At 39.1% G+C, this 24,990-nt stretch overlaps 1 protein-coding gene across 9 annotated transcripts in view; it reads left to right on the forward strand.

The window, feature by feature from the left end:
- The first annotated feature begins 1,962 nt into the window (after positions 1-1,962).
- The window catches only part of PDE4DIP (phosphodiesterase 4D interacting protein), a 214,041-nt gene continuing 191,013 nt past the window's right edge, over positions 1,963-24,990 (forward strand). For all 9 annotated transcript variants that reach the window (XM_057553413.1, XM_057553435.1, XM_057553483.1 and 6 more), the window contains exon 1: positions 1,963-2,210. In XM_057553413.1, coding sequence (XP_057409396.1) covers positions 1,978-2,210 — 233 coding nt within the window. In that variant the 5' untranslated portion in view covers positions 1,963-1,977. The remainder of the gene's footprint in view (positions 2,211-24,990) is intronic.

Raw genomic sequence — 24,990 nt, forward strand, 5'->3', positions numbered from 1 at the left:
CAAAGAATGTATGTAAAGTCAGGAATTATAGACATCAAATGCATACAGTGTATATAAGCAAACTGGTTATGAAGGGAAGTGAGAGATATGATGGTGGTTAGAGGGGGAAGGCTTTGTTTTAGGGATGAGGAAACTTGAGCATGTTTATAGCCTGGGCATGGAGCTAATGGAGAAAGGGAGGCCAAAGATATTAAGACAACAAAAGATAATTAAGAATTCCCTAGAATTAAAAAAAAAAAAAAAAGAATTCCCTAGAATTGATGAGATGAGAGTGATAGAGTAAGTTGCTTCAGTAAGATAGATTGGGGGAAAAAGAGAGGTAAGGATATAGATTAAGTTAGGAGGTTTGAAAGAAAGAATGAGATACCTGATAGTGTCATTTTCTGGAAGCAGTTGGAATCATGATGGGAGAGACTACTTAAAGATAAAGAAATAGTAAAGAAGCAGAATGAAAGACTGGATGAGTTTCACGAGTGAGATACGTCTCTGATGACTCCCAGTTTTGAGGCTTAGGCAACTCAGTGGATGGTAGTGTTGGGGTTAATAAAACAGAACTGAAGAGCAGATTTGCAAGGAAAAAATGAGTTAAGAAGAGTTCAGCTTTATTCATGCTGAGTTAATAATAGTGACTATTGCCTATGAACCTTGGGATCCATAGTACCCACTACAAAGATAAACCTTCTCCCTTGCAGGTCTTGCAGGTCCCAATGGGGTTACCTCCCTATAAACCCATTGTAAGTTGAAAATATCTTAAGTCAAAATGCATTTTATATACCTAACCTACCAAACATCACAGCTTAGCTTAGCCTACCTTAAATGTGCTCAAAACACTTACATTGGCCTACAGTTAGGCAAAATCATCTAACACAAAGCCTATTTTATAATAAAAAGTGTTGAATATCTCATGTAATTTATTGAATACTATACAGAAAGTGAAAAACAGACTGGTTGTATGGGTACAGAATGGTTATTAATGTATCTGACTGGGAGCCCAGCATCACCAGGGAGTATTACCCCATATCTCTAGCCCAGGAAAAGATCAAAATTCAAAGCTCTAAATCTGGTTTCTACTGAATGCATATCGCTTTCACACCATGGTAAAGTCGAAAAATTAAGTGGAACCAGTAAGCGGGGGCCTTCTGTATAGAATAGTGCAGCAGGAGCGTTCTGCTTTGCTGGAGACTCAGCTTCCATTCTTAGAGGACACTTGAATATAAGAAAAGGGTTTTCAGAACAAACATTTAGTGGATGATTTATTTGACCTATGAACTTTTTTTTAACCATGAAAACTCCCTCTGACTTGATGGTGTATACCAAGCTATATATAGTTTACTATGAGTTCTTCATGAAAAATGACAATCAGAAAGTCTCAACAGAAAGGAAAATTGAGGTTGTTTAGGAGAAAGGTTTTTACAATAACTAAAGGAAAAATTGAAAGGAAAAGATTTTAAATGAGGGGATAAGAAGGGAAGAGAGGGAAAGGAGGCTAGACAACAACCTGGAGAAGTAATGATTCTGAGGAGAATAATATAAAATATAAGAGGATGACTGATTTGGAGGGTGGAGGACAAAAAAACAGGAAAATATGGAGAGAGGGAATGAGAAAAGGAGAAACTTTTTGAGGTTGGAAATTGAGGACGGTGACAATGAAGGAGACAGGAAGAAAAAAGAAAGCAGGTCTGGGAATGAAAAGCTCTCCAGGTTGAGGTGGTGGGTGGAGAGAAAAGGGGGAGATGACAGAGGGTTAAGAGGCAGCGGCGGGTGTCTGTGCGAGAGGGACCGAAGCAATCTGGGCGGAGCAGGTGGCCGAGGCAGCCGCGGAGAAGGCCTGGTCTTTCCAGGTCTCCACCACGGCAGTGGCAACTGTAGTGGATGGTCATCCACGCCCAGAGGATGCGCCCTGGCAGTGCGGGAAGACCTTAGGAAAACCAAGCAAGGACGGTAACCAGGACTGGGCTGGCCAGGCCCGTGAAATTCATGAAGAGGACTGACAGCGGGTCCTGCAGCCGCCGCCGCTGCGACTGCGGCTGCTGCTGCCGCGCGTCCAGCCGGGCGCGCCACGCGCCCTACTGGTCCAGGGACGCGGCGCGAACCCCGCAGTCCTCAGGGCAGTCTCCCGGCCGGGAACGACGGCATCCCGAGCCGTCCGGGAGCTGGGCAGCAGCGGCCGAGGAGGAAGAGGCAGCCGCGGCAGCCGCACCCTGGATGAGGTGAGAGCAGCGCGGGAGCCCCGGAGGCTGCAGACCGCACCGGGAGTGGCGGCGCCCTTTGCGCTGGGTTAGGAGAACCGCTTTCGGGGCTGGGACCCACGGGCTGCAGCCCCGAGCGCTTGGGAGGGGTTGGCACAAAGTGACATTAGCCTGGGGCAAGTTGGAGGCCACGGCTGGGGACAGGGGGGTGATGGGGCTGGTGGCGGGGACGGATGGGGAAGAGACAGTAGGGAGTTGCCTAGAAATACAGGTGTGGCGCTGGATTGTACCGGACTAAAGCTTAGGAAACCCAGGCTCTACCCCAAGGTCTTTGCTTAACGTGTAGTCAACGGCTTTGTTGGTGGAGGTGAGATGGAAGGCCATGACGGTTGGGTCGAGTCAAAGGAGAGATGAACACATGATTCAGAAGGCCATGCCAGGTTGGAAGCGCTAAGAATGGTAAAGAAGATAAAGGACCAGGAAATGTGTGTGGGTGTACAGTTGAAAGAGTACCCACTGCCTTATCTTATCCTTTTTTTTGCCTCCCAATCTTAGATACAGACAGCAGGGTGGGGGTTGGTGATGGTTCTTGCTTCCTAGGCGACCTCTCTTCTCCTGCAGAGCTGGAGCCTTGCCTATTGGCTGGATGACGCCGAGCAAGATGAGCCCCACCTAAACCCAGTCACTTCTGTTGCTCTGGCTTGGAAGACCAGACAAATTAGGCCCAAATTTTCTTCATGTAGCAGCAGCAGGATGGAAGTCTGCCACACATACTATTTTTTTGGAGAAGAGACAGATTGTGCTGCTGACTTTTTGAAATAAACATTTCCTTGTCAGAGCATCTTTAGCTTATTCTTTTTTGCGAAGCTAGCACTCATAAATCAAACTACAAGGAAGTAGTGGTTTCAGTATCTAAGCTGCCATTAACTAACTGGGATCTGAAAAAAGTTTCTTCATTTCTCTAGGCCTGTTTCCTATGCATAAAATCAGGATTTGGGTCTTTTGAGTATTAATTACAGTACTAAATATTAATGGGATCTGTATTTTGTGTTCAAGACTATGTTTTATTTGTGAATGAGGAAACTAAATTTATTCACAGACAATTGTATTTATTCATCACACTGTCCACTGTTTATCTGAGAAAACTGAGTCAGACTATTCAGTTAACAGTACTTAAAGGAATCACATTTCTATTAAGAAACTCATGATAAATTATTGCTTTTAAGAAGGAATGAAGCAAGAAGTATTCATTATTTGATTTTTTATAAAGTGGAATTTTAGCCCAAACATAATTACTTTTTAAAAATATTTTATTTATTTATTTTTTAATTTATGGCTGTGCTGGGTCCTCGTTTCTGTGCGAGGGCTTTCTCTAGTTGTGGCAAGTGGGGGCCACTCTTCATCGCGGTGCGCGGGCCTCTCACTGTCGCGGCCTCTCTTGTTGCGGAGCACAGGCTCCAGACGCGCAGGCTCAGTAGTTGTGGCTCACGGGCCTAGTTGCTGCACGGCATGTGGGATCTTCCCAGACCAGGGCTCGAACCCGTGTGCCCTGCATTGGCAGGCAGATTCTCAACCACTGCGCCACCAGGGAAGCCCCATAATTACTTTTTTAAACATGTGTATCTATGGTGTGTTGACTATTTTTCACAGATTACTTCGGAATTTTTTTTAAAGCCTGAAACAAAAAAAATTAATCTGAATATATATTTATAATTTAAAGTTTCTTAACTACTTTATATATGCTGGGGTGAACTCTTTTCATCAAAAGAAACATTACCATTGCAAAATTTTAAATGTGTCATGACTCCTTATCCTAAAGATGTGATTTTTCTTTCTGTGCTTGGTAACAAAAAGTTTGTAGTGTTAGAATTAGTTCTCTAAATTGTGATTTAATTGTTAAAATAGAAGGTATATGCTTTCATTATTTCCTTAATAGTTATTCACCTGACATATCTCTACATTCATCTTAGTTGATGTGATGAGGCTTGAAATGTTTTTAAACATTTCAGGAATACTCAAATGAAACAGTGTCAGAAACTTCACTGAGGTTGGTGCTGCTCTGACCCTCATTTAAAATCAGTTCTCTAGGAATGTGCAACATACTTTTAAAAACATACCTGTCTTGGACTTCCCTGGTGGCGCAGTGGTTAAGAATCCGCCTGCCAGTGCAGGGGACTTGGGTTCAAGACCTGGTCTGGGAAGATCCCACATGCCACAGAGCAACTAAGCCCGTGTGCCACAAATGCTGAGCTGCGCTCTAGGGCCCGCGTGCTGCAACTACTGAAGCCCACCCACCTAGAGCCCATGCTCCCCAACAAAGAGAAGCCACCGCAATGAGAAGCCCGCGCACCGCAACGAAGAGTAGCCCCCGCTCGCCGCAACTAGAGAAAGCCCACACGCAGCAACAAAGACCCAAAGCAGCCAAAAAATAAAATTAAAAAAAAAAACCCAAAACCAAGCAAACAAACAAAAAAAACTACTCCATATTAAAAAAAAAAAAAACCAACAAACCTGTCTTAGCTACAGTACTAGAGGTTTATGAGTATTAGAGGCTTGCACTTGGGAAGGAGTGTCTTTGGTATCCAATTTTCTAACTCCCAATCAACTAAAAATGGAAGTAAGCAGCTCATTTTAATTCAGTGTTTTTTGGTTTTTTTTTAAATCAAGCAATGATGGTGGAGGCCAGTACAAAACTGGATGCAAAACTACCCTCAGGTAGTTGAGAATCTATAGTTCTAAACTCTGCTCACCTAACTACAGTACAGAAAAAGGGCTATAACAGTAAGATGGACTGTGGAAATAAAAAATAAATAAATACAAGACTACTATATAAACCTAGAATGGCAAATTACTAATTTATAATGAGGAGTCATCTTAGGGAACTAGACCCTCTTTTTTTATTTAAGTGAGGTCTCTTGGCATACTTACCACATTTGGAAGCCAAATTATAATCAAAATGTTGTTTGTGAAACTTGAATTTAGAATAAGGAGAATTAATCAGTGAATTCTAAATTTAAAAAAAAGTAATAGCTTCAAACAGAGTATCAAAGGATACAGATGGGTTCTTTCTTCCCTGGATGGTGAGTGGCATTAATGATCAAACTCTCTTCTCATGCGCACTTTCTTTTTTTCGCTGACATGTTATTACTTCAGGTAATGGTCTGTTTGGCTTGGGAATCTTTATGTCTGTTTCAAGTGTCTGCATATTTCTTCTCTGAACCAGTTTGTCTTCATTGTAAAGTTTAAATTCCAAATGGCAAGCTTACTTTCCTTAGGCAAAATTCATGATGGGGGTATAGGGAAGTGGGGCTGGGGGACCTTGTTATAGCCCCTACATGCTGGTAATACGAACCACGTGGTTAATGGTAACTGGATATGGCGCTAAGAGGCAGAGGATCAGAGAGGGCTTCACACACACAGGAGGTGAACTTTTTCTGGCCTAACAAGATAACGAAGCCAGGGTTGGATGGGAAGTAAATTTTATTTTATTTTTTTTAAATTTTATTTTATTTTTAGTATTATTTTCTTAACATCTTTATTGGAGTATAATTGCTTTACAATGGCGAGTTAGCTTCTGCTGTATAACAAAGTGAATCAACTATACATATACATACATCCCCATATCTCTTCCCTCTTGTGTCTCCCTCCCACTCTCCCTATCCCACACCTCTAGGTGGTCACAAAGCACCGAGCTGATCTCCCTGTGCTATGCGGCTGCTTCCCACTAGCTATCCATTTTACATTTGGTAGTGTATATATGTCCATGCCACTCTCTCAGGAAGTAAATTTTAGCAGAGGGATGTAAGCAAAATGTATGGCCCTGGGAAAATGCCTTATTGAAGTGAGACGCATGCTGTGATAGAACTTTTCTATGAGGATTTAATTCAAAGGTTTTCCTCTTTCAAGTATACAACTATTTTAAAAGAGGAATTAAGTGAGTTGCCAGATTATGGCAATGTGCCTCAATGGGCACTTGTGAAGCCTAGCAGATTGCACATTCTAGGTGGATAGCCTGGAAACAGCAGGCAGCTATTGGAGGTTGGGGGTGGTGGGAAATCATGTCAAAGAAGGATCAGTATACTTCTAACATCAAACTTCAACCATTGTGTCTCTTTAGCCATCTCTCTTTTTGTTATTTTCTTTTTTTTACTGCTTTATTGAGATGTAATTGACATACAGTAAACTGGGCAAATTTAAAATGTACAATTTGAAAAGTCTCAATATGTGTATCAATACATACCTGTGAAATCATCACATGTCCATCATCCTATAAAGTTTCCTTCTGCCCTTTTATAATCCCTCCCTTCTGTCTCGTCTTGCCCCAGTGACACACAGGCAACCACTGGTCCTTTTGTCACTATATGATAGTTTGCTTTTTCTAGAATTTTATATAAATGGGATTATATAGCATGAACGCTTTGTTTTTGCCTGGCTTCTTTCACTCAGCTTAGTTATTTTAAGATTTATCCATACTGTTGTGGGTATCAATAGTTCATTTTCTTTCATTGCTGAGTAGTATTCCATTGTATGGATATACCACAGTTAGTTTATTCATTCACCAGCTGTTGGGTTGTTTCCAGTTTTATGGCTATTACAGATAAAGCTGCTGTGAATGTTTGTGTACAAGTCTTTGTGTGTACATATGCTTTCATTTCTCTTGGGTGAATTTCTAGGAGCAGAACAGTAGGCATATGTTTAACTTCTTAGGAAATTGCCAAAATCTTTGCCAAAGGGGTTTTACCTTTTACATTCCTAGTAGAGATGTATGAAGATCCCTATTTCTCCACATCCTTGCTGACATTTGTTACTGTCTTTTTTTATGATAGCCATTCTAGTGACTGTGAAATAGTATCTTATTATGATTTTGATTTGCAATTCCCATTGACTACTGATATTGAACATCTTTTCATGTGCTTTATTACCATCTGTATATTTTTGGTGAAGTGTTTGTTGATATGTTTTGCCCATTTTTTGTGGAGTTGTTTGCTTTTTTATTGTTAAATCTGAGAGTTCTTTATTCTAAATACAAGTTTTTATTATATATGTACTTTGTAACTATTTTCTCCCAATCTATAGTTTGTCTTTTCATTTTAGTAACAGTATCTTTTGAAGGCCAGAAGTTTTTAAAATTTTGCTAAAGTAAGTCCAAACTATCAAATTTTTCTTTTAAGGATTTTGCTTTTAATGTTACATTTAAGACACCATTACTTAACCCAAGGTCACAAAAATATTTTCCTATGTTTTCTTCTAGAAGTTTTATAGTTTCATGTTTTACATTTAGGTCTATGATCTATTTTGAGTTAACTTTTGTATCTAGTACAAGGTATTGATCAAGGTTCTTTTTTTTGCATGTAGTGTTGTTCCAACACTGTTTCTTGAGAAATCTATCCTTTCTCCATTTAATTGCCTTAGCACTTTTATTGAAATCAATTGACCATATATATGTGAGTCTATGTCTGAATTTTCTATTCTGTTCCATTGATCCATTTGTCTATCTTTAGACCAATACCATACTATCTTGATTACTATAGCTTTGTAAGTCTTGAAATAATGTAGTGTAAATCCTCCAATTTCATTCTTCTTATTCAAAATTGTTTGGGCTATACTAGGTGCTTTGCATTTCTATATACATTTTGGAATCCACTGGTCAAGACAGACAAAAGTCCTGCTGGGAATTTGAATGGGATTGTATTGAAGTCTATATATTAATTTGGAGAGAATTGATATTTTAACAATATTGAGCCTTCTGATCCATAAACATGGTATATCTCTTCATTTATTTAGGTCAGTAGTTCTCAACTGGGGACAATTATGCCTCACAAAGGACATTTGACAGTATCTGGACACATTTTTGATTATCCTAACTCACAGCAAGGGTGATACTTGCATTTAGTAAATAGAAGTCAGGAATACTGGTTAATAATCTACAATACATAGAACAGTTCTAACAATGAAGAACCATCCAGCCCAAAACATCAATAGTGAGTGAGGTTGAGAAACCCTCATTTAGTTCTCCTTTACTTTTTCTCAACACTGTTTTATGGTTTTTAGCATATAGAATTTACATATCTTACGAGACACATGCTTAAATTCTTCATATCTTTAATTCTATTATAAATGATAATGTCTTTAAAATTTCAATTTCTGATTGTTCATTGCTAGTTTATACTGTTTTTTGTATACTCATCTTATATCCTGTAGCTTTGCTAAATTCACTATTTAGTTCTAGTAGATTTTTTGTAGATTCCATAGAATTTTCTACATAATAATTTTGTCATCCACACAAAGAGAGGAAGAGGGAGGGAAGGAGGAAGAGACAGAGAGAGACAGGGAGACAGTTTTACTTCTTTCTTTCCAATCTCTATGTCTTTATTTATTTATTTTGCCTTATTGCACTAGCTAGCACCTCTAGTACAAAGTTGAATTGAAATAGTAAAAGCAAACATACTTTGCCTTGTTACTGATCTTAAGAGGAAGGCATTCATTCTTTTACCATTAAGTTTATACCTGTAGGTTTTTCATAGGTACTTTTCATCAGATTGAGGAAGTTCTCTTCCATTCATAATTTTCTGTGAGTTTTCATTAGGAATGGATGTTTGATTTTACCTCTGATGAGATGCCTATATCATTTTTCTTTTTTATTCTATTAATATGGTAAATTACATTGATTAAGAATTTTAAAATCAACATTGAGTTCCTGGAGTAAATCCCACTTAGTCATGATATACTATCCTTTCTATACTGTTGGATTAGAGCTGCTGAAATTTTATTAAGAATTTTTGCATCTATGTTCAGGAGGGATATTGGTTTGTATTCTTCACTTGTAATGTCTTTGCCTGGATTTGGTATAAGGGTAATGTTTTCTTCATAAAATGAGTTGGGAAATACTCCCTCTTCTTCAATTTTTGGGGGAGAGTCTGTGTAGAATTGGCACTATTTCTTCCTTAAATGTTTGATAGAATTCAAAGGAAAATTATTAGCATAATGTCTTCAAGGTTCATCCATGTTGTAGCATGTGTCAGCATTCTGTTCTTTTTTAAAGGCTGAATAATATACCATTATATGTATATATCACATTCTGTTTATCCATTCCTTCACTGATGGACATTTGGGTTGTTGCTGCCTTTTGGCTATTGTGAATCTTCTATGAACACTGGTGTACAAATACCTGTTTGAGTCCCTGCTTTCAATTCTTTTGAATATTTACTCGGAAGTGGAATTGCTGAATTATGTGGCAATTCTATCTGGAACTCCCATACTATTTCCTACAGCGACTGCACCATTTTACACTACCAATAGTGCACAAAGGTTCTGATTTCTCCACATCCTCACCAACACTTGTTATTTTCTGGGTTTTTTTTTTGGTTTTTTTGTTTTAGTAATAGCCATCTTAATGAGTGTGAAGTGGAATCTCATTGTGGTTTTGATTTTCATTTTACTAATAATATTTTCTAAGGTCTCACATTTACTCACATATTTCCCATTTCCAGTTTTCTTTATTAGTTTGCTTAGATCTAGATTTCAATCTTGTATCATTCCCCTTCTGCTTGAAAGGATTTCTTTAACATTTCTTATTCTTATTGTGCAGATAAACTGTTGGGGAATCCTTTCAGATTTTGTGTGTCTGACAAAGTGTTTTTTCCACCTTCATGTTTAAAAGATATTTTTGCTGGTTATTAGGACTGACTACATAATTTATGGGGCCCAAAGCAAAATGAAAATGTAGAGCCCTCTCTTCAGAATTATTAAGAATTTCAAGCCATCAACAGCAGAATATTAGAGGAATTCCCTGGTGGTCCAGTGGTTAGGACTCAGCGCTTTTACTGCCAGGGCCTGGGTTCAATCCCTGGTCGGGGATCTAAGATCCAGAAAAAAAACAAAAAAGCAAAAAACAGCAGAATATTAAACCAAACACAGTCTTTTTGAGCATAGTACCCTGTGTGACTATACAAGTTGCACACGTAAGAAGTCTACTCTGCTAGTTGTAGAATTCTAGGTAACTTTTTTTTTCAGTCTTTTAAGGATGTTGTTATGCTGTCTTTTAGCTTGCAGTTTTTCTGATGAGAATTCTGCTCTCATTCTTATCTTTTTTCCTCTGTACATAATGGAGGTTTTTTCCTCCTGAATGTTTAAAATTTTTTCTCCTTTATCACTGATCTTAAGCAATTTGATTACAATGTACCTTGGTGTAGTTATTTTCATGTTTCTTGTGCTTTGGCTTTGTGGAGCTTATAGTTTTCATTAAACTTGGACAATTTTCAGCCATTATTTCTTTGAAAATTTTTTGTCACCCCTTCTAACTTTTTTCCTTTGGGAACTCTAGTTACACATGTATTAGACCACTTGAATTTTTCCCACAGATCACTGATGCTTTGTTCTTTTTTTTAAGTATTTTTTCTCTTTGTTTTATTTTGGATTATTTTTATTTGTATGTCTTCAAGTTCACTAATCTTTTCTTCTGCAGTGTCTAAATTGCTCTTAATCCCATGCAGTGTATTTTTCATCTCAGATAATATCTTTTTCATCACTAGAAGTTTGATTTGTGTCCTTTAAAAAAATAACTTCCATATATTTTACTTAACTTGGTCAATCTTTATTCTACCTTCTTGAATATATGGAATGTTATAAAAATGGTTTTAATTCTAACATTCATGTCAGTTCCTAGTATGTTTCTAGTGATTTATGTGATTGATTTTTCTCTTCATTTTGAGTAGTGTTTTCCTGCTTCTTTGTATACCTGGTAATATTTGATCAGATGCCACATATTGAGCATTTTATTGTTGGATTCTAGATAATTTTTTATTTCTGTAATTATTCTTGAGGTTTATTCTGGGACATAGTTGGGTCTTGGGTCTTGTTTTTAAGGTTTGTTAGGTGGAACCAAAGAAACATTTCATAACTTTCCCCTTTACTGGGCTGATACTTCTTTGAGTACTCTACCCAATATCCCATGAATTATGAAAATTTTTTCTACTTCTGTTGCTGGAAAAACAAACTCTTCTCATCCTGTATGAGCCAAGAAGATTGTCCCTCTGATTCTCTTATGTGGTTCTTACCCCAGCCTTAGTTTCCTCATACAAACCTGCTGATCAGTACACAGCTGAATACTCAAGGGGGTTGCTTTGCAGATCTCTGGAATTTTCTCTCTTTTCTGGTACTCTGCTCTATGAACTTTTGCTACCTTGGCCTTCCCAAGTTCCTAGCTTTATCTCAACCTAGGGAGATAACTAGGCTCTGCCTTGGCTCCCTCTCTTACCACTACCAACTATAAACTCTCTCCAAGAAGTAAACTAGGGCAGTTGTGTGCCTCACTTTGTTTCTCTTTTCTCTGGGATCACTATCTGTGTTGCCTAATATCCAGTGTCTGAAAATCTTTCTTTCATATATTTTGTCCAGGTTTTTAGTTATTCCTATCAGCAGTGAGTGGTAATAAATATGGACCCTGTTACTTCATGCTGTTTGGAAGTAAATGTGGCTTTCTAGTTATCTTTTAAATTGCATTTTTAAACCCTGGCTATACATTTGAATTACCTAGGGAGATTTTTAAAAACTTATGTACAGGCTCCACTCCAGACCAATTAAATCATACTCTTTCAGATTGAGGCCCTAGCCTCATGTACAAAAGCACTCATGTACAGCAAGTTTAGAGAACCACTGAATTAAAGAACTGTTGCATTCATAAACAGTTCTGAGAGACTTTTGTGTTCTGTCACTCCAACTAAGACACAAAGGTGGTTAGGTTTTTGTTTTTGATAAGCAGTGTGGAGCTATAGAAGGTTTTAAAGCAGGGTAGTGATGTACTTAGATCTTTGTTTTAGAACCATAAGTGTGACAACTGTGTGGGAGATGGAGTGAAGTGGGTTGAGTGAAAAGAAAGGATAACTAAGAAGCTGTTACAAATGGTTTGGGGTCTGAGGTTACAAGGGCCTGAACTTAGGCAGTGGTAGTAGGAATGGTGAAGAAGGGATAGATTTGAGAATTTCTTTTTTAAAAAATTTTAATTAATTAATTAATTAATTTTTCATTTTTGGCTGCATTGGGTCTTCATTGCTGCGCGTGGGCTTTCTCTAGTTGCAGTGAGTGGGGGCTAGTCTTCATTGTGGTGCTCGGGCTTCTCATTGTGGTGGCTACTATTGTTGCAGAGCACAGGCTCTAGGCACATGGGCTTCAGTAGTTGTGGCTCGCGGGCTCTAGAGTGGAGGCTCAGTAGTTGTGGCCCACGGGCTCTAGAATGCAGGCTCAGTAGTTGTGGTGCACGGGCTTAGTTGCTCCATGGCATGTGGGATCTTCCTGGACCAGGGCTCGAACCCATGTCCCCTGCATTGGCAGGCAGATTCTTAACCACTGCGTCACCAGGGAAGCCCCTAGATTTGAGAATTTCTGAGGTAGAATTGATGGCACTTGTTGATCAATGAAGTATGGGAAGTGAAGAAGAGGGAGGAAACAAGAATTACTCTTAAATTTCTAGGTCAACTATGGAATGATTACTAATGTCATCTACTGAGAGATAATATGGTAGGAGAAGTAGATATCAGGGAAATGAATTACTTTCATGTGGGACATCCAAAAGGAGGTGTCTTGCAGAACTGTATCCTGACCGCTAAATCTTTCTGGGGCATAAAAGAGAGAAAACATTTAAGTGCATATCTTTTGAGTGTGTTGTATGGTTTTGAACAGATGTTCAAAAGATGTATCGTTCTGCTTTTATTTGATTTAGGTTAACATTAAAATCTGTTTGCATTGCTTAGGCATACATCAGTTTACATTAAAGTAAAGTAGATGTCTTCTAGATGACAAGGTATCACGTCAGGGATTATTGCAGACATTTGTTTTTCTTTCTCTTTCTTTTTTTTTTGGAGGGGGGAGCATTTACTCATTCCTCCTTTCTCTGGACAAGAACTCTACATCTCCTTTGGAGAATTACCCTTTTTTTTGCCATTGCTTTATTAAAGTCTTATGCGATGGTCTATTAAGGTACCCTGCCCTCTTCTGGATAGATGAGGGTAATGAGACCCACACTAGTATAACCAGACTCTCTGCATGAACATCGCATCTTCATGGAGCAACACAAGAGTAGAAAAAATGGTTGGGACCAATTGGTTTCTTCTTGCTACCTGGGTTCTTATTGCTTCCCCTGCTTCTGTCCCTTCTGAACCCTTTTTTTTCTTTTTGAGTTTTCAACTGTTCTGTTGATTCTGTGGGTCTCCCCTTCCAGTATCCTCTTTTTAGAGACTAAATTTAGCCAAATTTAGTTCTGGTGAGGAGACAGACAGTAAACAAGTAAATAAATATACAAATAAAATGATTTCTAGTAGTAATAAGGCTTACAAGGAAAATAAAATAGTCATTGGTTAGAAAGGAACGGAGGCAGATGATGGGAGAGCCTCAATTGTAAAACCCTTAAGGTAGGAATAAGCTTGGTATGTTTGAGCAACACAAAGAAGACCAAGGCAGCTGGAACATGCTAAACAAAAGGAGAATGGCAAGAGATAAGGGGGATGAGGTGGGCTGGGCTAGGTCACCTGAGACCTTGTAGGCCATAGTAAAAAGTTGATTTTATTCTAAGGACATTGGGAAACCAAGGAAGGGTTTGAAGCAGGAGCATGATATGATCTGGAAAATGTTTTAAAATATCACTCTGCTATTGTAAAACAGACTTTAGGAGTGAAAGAGTGCTTCTAATAGCGGAAGCAGGGAGGCTGCTTTGAAGACTATTCCAGTAAGTAGTACAGATATAAGAAAATGGTGATTTAAATCTTGGTGCCAGCAGTGGGGTAAGAAGTGAACAGATTCAGAATGAGTTGGAGGTAGAGCCAACAGGATTCATTGGTGTATTGGATGAGGGGAATGAAGTTTAAACAGGAGGTATCACAGACCTTTTAAAAAAGAGTAGTTTAACTCTAAAATTGCTCTAAAAATTAAGTCTATAAACGGAAAATAATTGTAATGTCAGTTTAAAAAGAAAGAGAGTAATTTTTCCTCATAGTCTCAGGAATTAATTCAGGGATGGGCACTGACTCAAGTTAGTCCAGACAGGATTCTTCAGGAACCTTCTGAAAGTGGCAACCTTTCTTCTAATGAATGTGAACCTGAAGGAGAATGTAAGCCTGGGCCTGCTGGCAGATAACTTGCTACCTTGCAGACACTGAAAATAAAACCAGCACAGAAAATAATTGACAGAAGGAGAGAGAAAACTCCATTTTTGGAGTCTCTGTATTAAGCCGTATTTGAAACCACTGGTTGAGGTTTTTGCTTAACCTTAGTTGAAGTTTTATCCCCACTCAGTATGGGAGTGGTGGTGTTTAGGTGAAGGGACAAAAGGAGAAGAGAGAAGAGAAGACCCTGGATAATGTAAAAAATACCTTCACAGAGGGTCGTGTATGTTGACCAGATGGTGGTAGTGTTTATGGTGGGAAGGTGTAGCAGGCAGGGAGATGTTTGCCTCAGGACACTGCAACCTCTTCTTCAAGTTACTTGTTCTCTCAGTCTTGTTTGCCAGAACATACTCATAAGTATAGGGGATTTGTACTAGATCTCACAGGAGTTCCAAACAGAGTTCGTAATTTAGATTTTTGATCACTGACATCCATGGCAGCAACATTATCATTGTTATTATTATTACATGTATAATTTACATTATTAATAATATTTATTGAGTTCTGGCTACATGCCAGCATTATATATATCTTAAGCAATGTATAAGCATAAGCTCATTTAATCCTCACTACAGTTCTGTGAGAAAGATGCTATTATTATCCCTGCTTTTTTAGAAAGCTTAAATGATTTGACAAGATCACACAGTTATGAAGTGGTAGAGGTGGTGCTCAATTGGCAGGTGCTAAATTTTTGTTTCATGTGCATTAGAGTCATTATTTTTCTTCATCTTGTATGCTTTAAATTCTTTTTCCTTTTAATGGCCCTAGATCTGCTTTTCCTTAAAAAACAAATCAAAACAAACAAAAGCAACAAAAAGCCTTTGATAGAGCTTAGACGAAAAAATGGTTTGGTCTCCAAATTAGCATAACAAGCGTGAAATGTCATCTGTTTTAAAATAATAAACTGCATTACTAAAATCTGACCTTGTGAGGATTTGCTTTCAATTCACATGGCAAAATGCCTGAAGGTCAACACAGAGAAATGAATGACCTGTTTAAAACAAAAGGAAGTGTACCTAGACATGAGTGAGAGTCTATCAAAAAAGCATCAGATAGCTCCATATTCAGGTTAATAAAATTAGGTGAATTGCACATTTCAAAAGAGAATCTGGGACACTGTGCAAATAACAAAGACTTAAAGCAAACTGGGCTCACTGCCCAGAACAGTGGGCACATGTGGGGGGCTTTTCGCCACTCTGTGTGTGCTCATGCACACCCACATTTAACCATACAACATTCGCCCAGAGAAAGTGGAACTAATAATAGAATTGTCAACATGAACAAGTGATCTTAGTATACAAACAGAAACAATACCATGTTTTGGCATCCTTTTAGTCTCCATAATATTCCAATCTATAACATCTTTTTTGCCTCATTGCTATATAAATCTTGACTTTGGAATCTCCAAATAAATATTGAAACTAAAATGTACAGCTTTATTGTTGTTTCAATAAGAAAGCACTTCATGGATTTCACATATCTTCTAAAAGAAAAAAAAATGTTCTTGGTAGTAATTAAAAGCACATCTGGAAAGAGAATGCTTAGGCAGTATATTCTACAGAATGGTCCTACAAAAGTACTACTTATCATTCCCTTCATTTTCACCATAAATCTACTTTCCAGTTGTGCAGCCTTAAATAAATGCTCTGAATTCCTTGTCCTTCTTTACTGTAAAGAGAATAGCTTCTTTGTGAGTGGGAGGGCTGGATCTCTAACTCTACAGCATGACCTTGGATTGAGGGAAGGTTCAGGAATCTGTGTATCAGTTATCTATTGCTGCATAGAAAATTACCCCAAAACTTAGGGACTGTGATGGTTAATTTTATGTGTCAACTTGACTGGATCACAAGGTGCCCAGATGTCTGGCTAAACATTATTTCTAAGTGAATCTGTCAGGGTGTTTCCAGATGTAATTAGCATTTGAAATTAGTAGACTGAGTAAAGCAGATTGCCCTCCCCAATGTGGGTAGGCACCATCCAATCCACTGAGGACCTAGATAGAACAAAACGATGGAGGAAGGGAGAATTTGTTCTCTCTCTCTACCTAACTACTGAACTGGGATATTAGTCTTTTGACTTCGGACTGGGACTTATACAGTGGACCCTCTAGATCTTAGAACAACACCATCGAATTTCCTGGGTTCCCAGCTTCCAAAAGCAGATCATAGGATTTCTTAACCTCCATAATAACATGAGCCAATCACTTATAATAAATCTCTTTCCAATACCAAGAGTGTGATTACCAAGGATTATTGGGGGCCCTCTTAGAGCCTGGCTACCACAGTCTGCATCCGTTACCTGAACTCCCGGAAATTAGAGGAACAACGGTATTTATTCCTTTCCTTCCTTCCTTCCTTCTAGAATGAGACTATTACAAATCAAGCACAAAAATCAAGGAGAAGTATAACCAGAGCTGAGGCTAAAGACTATGCCAAGCTATGTATGTCTTGTTAAAGATTTTTGACCGTATCTTCAGAACAATAAAAACCTCTGACTCTGCTAGCTCAGTCAGCTCTCCAAGCATCCCTGGAAGGTATTGCTGGCAGTGACCAGCTCTGGCTGTCTTCTTGGATGCCTTAGGGTTGAGGGAATTGATTTCTGGGTAGACAGTGTAACCTGTTTGCAGCAAAAGAGGGGGACTGGTTGGGGAGCTCTGCCTTAGGTAACCTATTGGGAGACCATGCTGTACATGTAGTTTAGTTTCTAATATAAATTAGCAAAGCTGCCTTCAGACTGGTCAGGGCTTGGGAGAGCCAGAAACTGGGGGAATATATGCAGTTTAAATAACTATTAATAGTGATATTAATGTTATTAATAAAAGTAATAACTATTGATTTTTAAATTATTAACTTTCACAATCATTTTGCATTGTTGCATCATTTCACTCTTGAAGTAATAACTAAAATTTTATGTTTGAAGGATTACCAGAATTTCAACATGTAAATCATATAAGGAGGTTTTCACTCCAAATAATATCTTGAATACTTACTTGTATCTGAGAGTGATTGTTCAGATATTAACAAAAATCTAGATGGCATACTTTATTTGTACTACCTGCATGTTATGCTGATTAGCTATTATGGGAACCCACATGAGCACAAGTTCAGAGGTGTAAGAAACAATATGAAGTTAGCATTCAGTTGTTGGGTTTGCCAAAGCCAAAGCCAAATAGCAGATTTTGGCTCAATGGCAATGCCAAATTTTGATACATCTCTAAATTTCATACCCTTTTTTTACTCTTCTAGTTTGACACAGGGGCTAGTTTTTCTCAGCCTTCAACTTCAGCTCTGCAGTGGCTGCAGCTGTTTTCTCTTTTCCTTGCTTCAGTGAAACCTTAAAAGACTTTCACCTCCCTCCTTTTCAGCTGGCCCTCAAGACTTCCCTTCCCTTTGCCCCATCCTCTCAGGACAGTTCCCTACTCTCTCTGTGGATGTCAAGGAGCACCAGAAGCAAGGCCCAATCCCTAAAAATAAAGCTATTGGAAACTGAGCTAAAAAGTCAGGCCCTGCCTTCCATAAAAGAAAACTGGAAGCAGGGTCTGGCTCTCGGTGAAGGAGCTGTCAAGAACCTGGCAAATGGTTCAGCTCTCCAGGCTAATGTTCAGAGCTATGACTCTAACATCCTGCCCAAAGAGTAGGTTTTTAAAAAAAAATCTGTACAGTGGACCCAAGACTAGCAAGACAGGCTGTCCTTGTGAGGCCGATGTAGGTAGAGAGGCAGAAGGAAGGCCTCCGTGCCTCACCACTAGGAACCAGGCAAGCCACATGAAGGAACATGCAAATGCCTGGTGCCTACAGAAGGCCTGGCAGGTCAGGTGTTGATCATACGTAGGGGGATTGTTGGTGACTGTGGTTACCTGGACCTTTCATGTCCCAGCTAATGACCAAACAAGATACATTGTAAGGCTGAGTCCGTAAGATAGGTTCTGCCAGCAGGGGCACCTGTAGGGGTTTGCACTGTCACACCATCAGCTCTGGTACTCATGGGTGAGCAGCTCTTGCCAAAGGAGAGGCTCCAGTTTGATGAAGTTTCCTAAGCAGCTGGAATTCATTACAGCCTTTATGGAGGAGGTAGCGTGGCTACTTTGATTTCCAAAGCCAACTGCAGTTCATGTGATAGACTAAAGGTGAGGCAGATTTGGTTTTTGAGTTGAGTGAGCAGGTACCTCAAACTGAGAGTAAGGGCTCAGGGTTTTCTTAAAAAGGATAGGTGCTTGAAAATTCCATTCTAGTTATATTAGCAGCAACTCATGAGGTAAACTGTTCTTTTTTCCCTCTTCCACCATCTCCCGTTCTCATCTGTTCTGTCATCTCCCTGATGCCCTATAAAACCCAGAAACATTCCCTTGAGCCTTAAAACTATTTGGGAAGGAGGTTGGAAGAGCTGGCCTTGGCTCATATAGTCACTTTTGCCCTGTGGTGTCTTAAAGGTGCCACCTGATATCTGGCAGTTCATTACACACAGAGAGCTGTTGCCAGCAAGGTCAGCAGAACACAGCATTAGAGAGTACTGGTTTGGCTCTTGTCACACCACCTGGGATGAACAACAGGGTGCCGACCAGAGTGAAGCAAGTAAGGCGCTCACTGCCAGGATTATGCACATGCAGATCCTGTCTTTATTTAAGATTTTGACATTTTGTTCATTATGGATTTTTTGCAAGAATTTTATTTTTTAAAATATTGCATTTGAATATTGCATTTGTCTTGATTACTGAGCTTCTGACATCTTTTAAAATTTGTACCACAGGTGACTACCTCCCTCCCCTCACCTTAGGTCCAGGCCTGAACACCTTCACAGCTGAATCAAAAGCTTGAACCAGTTGTCAGCCCATCAGTACCAGGAAACTTCTGGCCTTGATTTTTCCCTCCCTCTATCTCCTGAGAATTTACCAAAGCCAACAAATAGAAGATGCAATAATTCTTTTCTTTATATCACAACCATTGATTTAGACTCAGCTAGTATTTCTATACCTATTGGTATATCACAGACCTAGCCTAAAAATGGGAAATACTTTTTGTCTAATTTAAAGATTATTTTAGTTGAAAAGAATCATAGTGGTTAAAGTTGGGTGTGTTTGTCCTTTTACTGAACTGATATGATCTAGAATGGATTAACTCTTATGGCCACTCTACTCACGTGAACTTTGCAAGGATAAAGGACTGTTGGGGTATGCTCAGTTTTTGTCTAGGATTGCCAGATGTTTGATATTGAACTCCACAGCTCAGTATTTTGGCTTCTTATATGCTAAGATGAAAATGAAAACAAAAGTGCATATACAAATGAGGGATTTTTCTCATTAAAATTATTTTTTGATTGTGTGAGTCTTTCTGGGGCTGTATCTCAATATTTCTGAACCCTTTCCAGCTTGGAGAAAGGACAAACAGCTGTTCTAAACTGCCAAGAAATTTACTTCCAGTAGTGCCAAGTGTAGAAGAGGGAATTTGTCTCTGTTGTATATTTCACCTTTGTCCTTGGAGTGATTATTTTGATGAGCCCTCTTGGTTGTGCAGATTTAAGCCAAATAGCTACCAGGGAGAGCTCCTGATATTAATTAAGTAACAATGCAAATACATCAATCAGATTCTGTTTAATAGTGACAAAAGCTGACCTGGGAGAGCTAGTATATTCTTTTACATAATCACAGTAATTTAATAATTTTAGTTATTCTTAGGAGATACACACTGAAATATTTAAGGGTGAAGTGTCTGCATCTTTCATATGGTTCATCAGTAACTGTGTGTGGGGGAGAGAGAGAAAACAAATGTGGCAAAATGTTAACAAATGGTGAATCAAGTGAAGGATTTGTAGAACTTCATTGTACTATTTTTGCAACTCTTCCATATGTTTGAAAATTTTTAAATTTTTCTCAAAATGGAAGGTTTTAAAAACTGATTCACATTGTAGATAAATACAACGTGAAAATGAAAACAGAAGTGCACATACAAATGAGGGATTTTTCTCATTAACATTTTTTTCTTGATTGTGTGAGGCTTTCTGAGGCTGTATCTCAATATTTCTGAACCCTTGCCAGCTGGGTCTATATACATGAAAATGTATATATAGATACATCTATATGAAACATAATATATATATATAAATGTGTGTATATATATATATAAAGCCTAATCTATCAAGGAGATAGAACACCAGGGATTCTTAGTGTCTGCCAGAATTTTAAAGCCAGAAAAATCCACCTTGATCAATTGGGGGACAAGCTAGTAGATGGCATGATACGAGAAACAAAGACAGGGACATAGCTGTATGGCTGCCTTGTCCTTAGCAATATGTTTCCTAATTCAGAATCCAATCTGAGCTCGAAACCAGGATCATCACTGCCTTTAGTTATAATCTCCATGGGTTTTTTAAGCGGCCTAGGTTGCCTGGTACATGCTTCTTGGCCTTGGACTGGAGCTGCTTGTCCGGTCCTGGAAAATGACTCAGGTTTTAGTGATGGTGAAATTATCATGAATGCCTTGAAAGCTATTTGTTAATTTATTCCAGTATTGTTTCTGGTTCCAGAAATTTATTTATTAACCTTCACATCAGTCCCTTCAATTTTTAAGGCCCAATATCTATGTTCAAAGCAAGGAGAATTATCCAGGTAATTCACACAAGTCTTTCTTCACTGTTCTAACTCCTTTTTCCTAGAACTTTACATACCCCATTTCTTGCATGATTCCCCCTCCTCCAACATCAGATACACATAAATAGTGGGTGTTGAAAGGAAGGGGATTGTATGAGTAAATTACCACCAGCTGTCTGAAAGCTTGGTCATAATTTCTTTCCTTGAGGTTTTTGTTACAGCTGACAGACAAGGCTAGCTAGTGAAGTGTGAATACACACACACACACATACGTACACACAGTCCTCAAGACAGGGGGAGAAGTTTTGAGATAAAGGGAGGAATACAAGACGGAGGAAGTATCCACTTTTTTGTGCCTAGAACTCCATCCGGGAAGTGGGAGAACCAGCTTATTCAGCTTCCTTGCCAGTGTCTTGGTCTCATATGATAAATCACAGAGCTGAGAAATGGAAAATCTGGGTCACTGGCCTAGCCCGAGAGAGCAGTTTGGAGCAGAACTGAAATTAAAATTCACAACTTCTATACGGGGTTGGAATCCTGCCTGGTTTGCAAACATTAACAAAAGAATAGCTGTGATTTATTGAATGCTTAAAATGTGCTGGGCAATGAATTAAACACTTTTCTTGTATTATTTCATTTTGTTCTCACAACTACCCTATTATGTTGTCATTATCATTACACTTATTCTACAAGTGAGGAAACTAAAACACAGAGTTTAAGTAACTTGTCAAAATCACAAAGCTGGAAATTGACAGGGCTGATCTGAGCCCAAGTCTCCCTTAGCCAGTGACATCAGCTCTGCTGCACAGCTCTTCCAAATGAATGGGACCCTAGGCAGTCACTCAGAGGAGACTGGGAACATTTCTCCTTCTACCAACGAAAATTTAAATTCTTAAATAAAACTACTGTCATTTGCAATCCTAATATATGATAAAGTTTTTTATCCCTAGCATCCTTCAGGACCCTACTCAGACACTACCTTCTTTATGAAACCTTCTCTAATCAGATTTAATTAATCACTCCCTCCTTTATGTTCCTCTTTGTACCTTTATGGTAGCACTTACACAATCCGATTTGCATTATGGTTTGATGAATGCCTGCCTCACTCCCCACACTAGATTTTAAACATGTAGTACAATGCCTAGCGCATGCTCAGTAAGCATTTGTTGAACCAATGTTGAATTGAGTGAACTAAGGTAACCAAGTTGTCCCTGAGTTTTATCAGCTTGTGGGAATAAATGAAGTCTCATGAGCATTAGCTACCTTTGAACTCCCACCTTTTCATTTAGGAAATGAAGTATTTTACAAAGCCGCCTTCCCCATCACAAGTATTTCTGCTTATCCCAAGGAGTGTTTCCCAGTCTCTCATAAACTGTTTCTGGTTTTGACTTCTGTTGCTCTGAGACACAGCTGCCACTTACTGTGTATAGTCCCCAGAGTCACACATCTCCCCAGTCCCTGCCCCACTCCAGCTACTGAAGGGCAGATCTTTCAATTCATATAGTACTTATAACCTTTTCTCTCCAGGTTACTTGCATGGCCTGGGTAACCAGGTACATCCATCCAAGCCTCAATTCTGCCAATTAGATTCCTCTGTTGCACTAATAATACAGATAACAGATTTGAATTTATGAACTCTATTGGACAGTTTTTCACCACACGAAGCTCCAGTTTTACTATACCTGGGAACCTGTTTCTCTTACTGGCCTATCATTTAGTCTCTCTAAGGCCCCATTTCCTCACTTATAAAAGAGAGTTGCCTTGCTGGGATGCTGTCTTAACACTGCTGGGTTTCTCTTCATTGCACTTATCACCATCTGGCATATTGTAGTTATTTCTTTGTTTATTGTCTGTCTATCCTAGTAGACTGTAAACCCCATGAAAACAGGGTCTTTGCTGGTTATTTTTTTTTAACTGCTGTGTCCCTAGTATATAGAATAGTGCCTGACACATAACTGTCCTCAATAAGTATTTTTGAATGAATGAATGAAATAATATATCAGAATTATTGTGTACATTTGAAGGCATTGCTCCAGTTGTCTATTTCTGCATAATGATGTACTTCAAACAACACCATTTTATTATATCATGTGATTTTTGTGGGTCGGGAATTTGGACAGGTCTCAGCTGAGCAATTTGTCTGCTTCATGTGGCATTCACTGGGTCACTCAGTAGTATTCAGCTGAAGGCTGCTCTGAAGGTCCCAAAACAACTTCACTCACATCAGGCATAGAATCCGAGTGATGCCTGGTGCCTTCATGTGGACTGCTGGGTAATATTGAATATTTCACAAGTGGTCTCGGGGCCTCTCCTCAGTGTCTCTACAGCAAGGTAATCAGACTTCTTTCTTGGCAGCTCAGTATATCAAGAGACCTAGGTGGAAGCTGACCCAGCCTCAGAATTTATGACCTCACGCCACATTCTATGGGTCAAGAAAGTCACTAAAACCAGCCCAGATTCAACGGGAGGAGAATTAGACCCCACCTCTCAATGGGAGAAGTAGCGAAGAATTTTCAACCATCTTTAATCTATGATAGTCTTGCACCTTTTGGCCATAAACATTACTATGTGCATTGCTTACTTCCTCCCAAATCCCCCAGAAGTTTCACAACTTTTACTGTGTCGGTTCAGAAGTCCAGAATCTCACCATCTAAATCAAGTTCAGGTGAAGAGGAGGCTTCTGGGGTCTGTCCTCTGGGGTTTTTTCTTTGAGTCATTCTTCTTTTTTCATAAGAAATGATCCTTTTCTGCAGTTGGGTAACTTTCTCAGCCTGCTTCCCCTCAGTAGCTGGTTGAAGGTCCAAAGGTATCTTTTCATGCTGTGCTGTCTTAACCCCTTTCAGTCCTTGCTGGTACAATTTGCTTAAAAACTTTGAGGGCATCTTTTGTACTAATTTATAATCAAGTCTCCTAGACAAAAGACATACCACTTTTTATTCTGAAACAAGGTCTTCTGTACCTTGGGCTGCCTGAGAGGCTGCTGTAAAATAATGGGCCCTTAAAATTTTAGAAGTTCTTTTGTCTAGTGGAAAGGCACACCCTTAAGATTCGTACTGGCCTCTTTGTTTAACTGAAATGGTATATGAGGTGCCACCTTAAACCTTCTTGAGGTCTTAACCGTGTGTCTAATAGTTACATCTTGGATTTGATTTTTTTTTCCCTGAGACTACTTCTTATTTTGAAAGCTTTTACTATTTGGAGAAACTGAAGATGGGAGAAGCAGTTTGATTTTTGAATCTAGCAAATCCTGGCTATATTTACTCTAAATTCTGCTTAAAAACTGAATGGTTCTTTTCTTTTTTTAGCCCATCTTTTTCTATCCATATCTCATCATATGTGGTTAAAAGCAACCAGTTAGTACGTTTGAAATTCTGCCTAAAAATTTCCTTTGCCAGATCTACCGATTCATTAGGTGCATTTTCTATTTTCCACATTCCCACGGGTAATGGTTTTGCTAAATTTCTGCCAGTATATAACACAGGTCATTTTTTTTCAGCCCCCAATAATATTTTCTTCACTGTCCTTCACAGTCTCTCTAGCAGTCTCCTCAGTGTCCTTCCAGCTTTCACTAACCCTCTCCTAGAGGTCTTTCCAGCTTCTGCTGCATCCAGGTCCCAAAGGCACTGCCACCTGTGTTAGGTTTTTGTTATAGCAACAACCCACTTACAGGTACCAAATATGGTTCCGCTATCTATTTCTATTTAGTAAACTACTCCAAAACTTATGGCTCAACGCAAAAAAACATTTTATTAAATCTCATGGTTTTAGGGATCAGTAATTCTAGCATAACCCAGCAGGGCAAATTTACTCCATATACCACAGCTGGAGCTGCTCGATTACATCCAGCTGATGGCTGAACTGATCTAGAAGGTCCCAGACTGCTTCACTCATATGCCAGACACCTTGGTGGGAACTGCTAGATGGTGGGCTCAGCTAGGCCCCTCCCCATCTCCATGTAGTATCAGGGCTTCTCCACATGGTTTCTCTAGCATAGGAGTTTGTTATATGGCAAGTTTGTTATATGGGGAGTTTGTTATATTTGAAGCTCAGGGCTTCTGAAGCA

This window comes from Balaenoptera acutorostrata, chromosome 1 (assembly GCF_949987535.1).
Source record: "Balaenoptera acutorostrata chromosome 1, mBalAcu1.1, whole genome shotgun sequence".
Classification (NCBI taxonomy): domain Eukaryota; kingdom Metazoa; phylum Chordata; class Mammalia; order Artiodactyla; family Balaenopteridae; genus Balaenoptera; species Balaenoptera acutorostrata.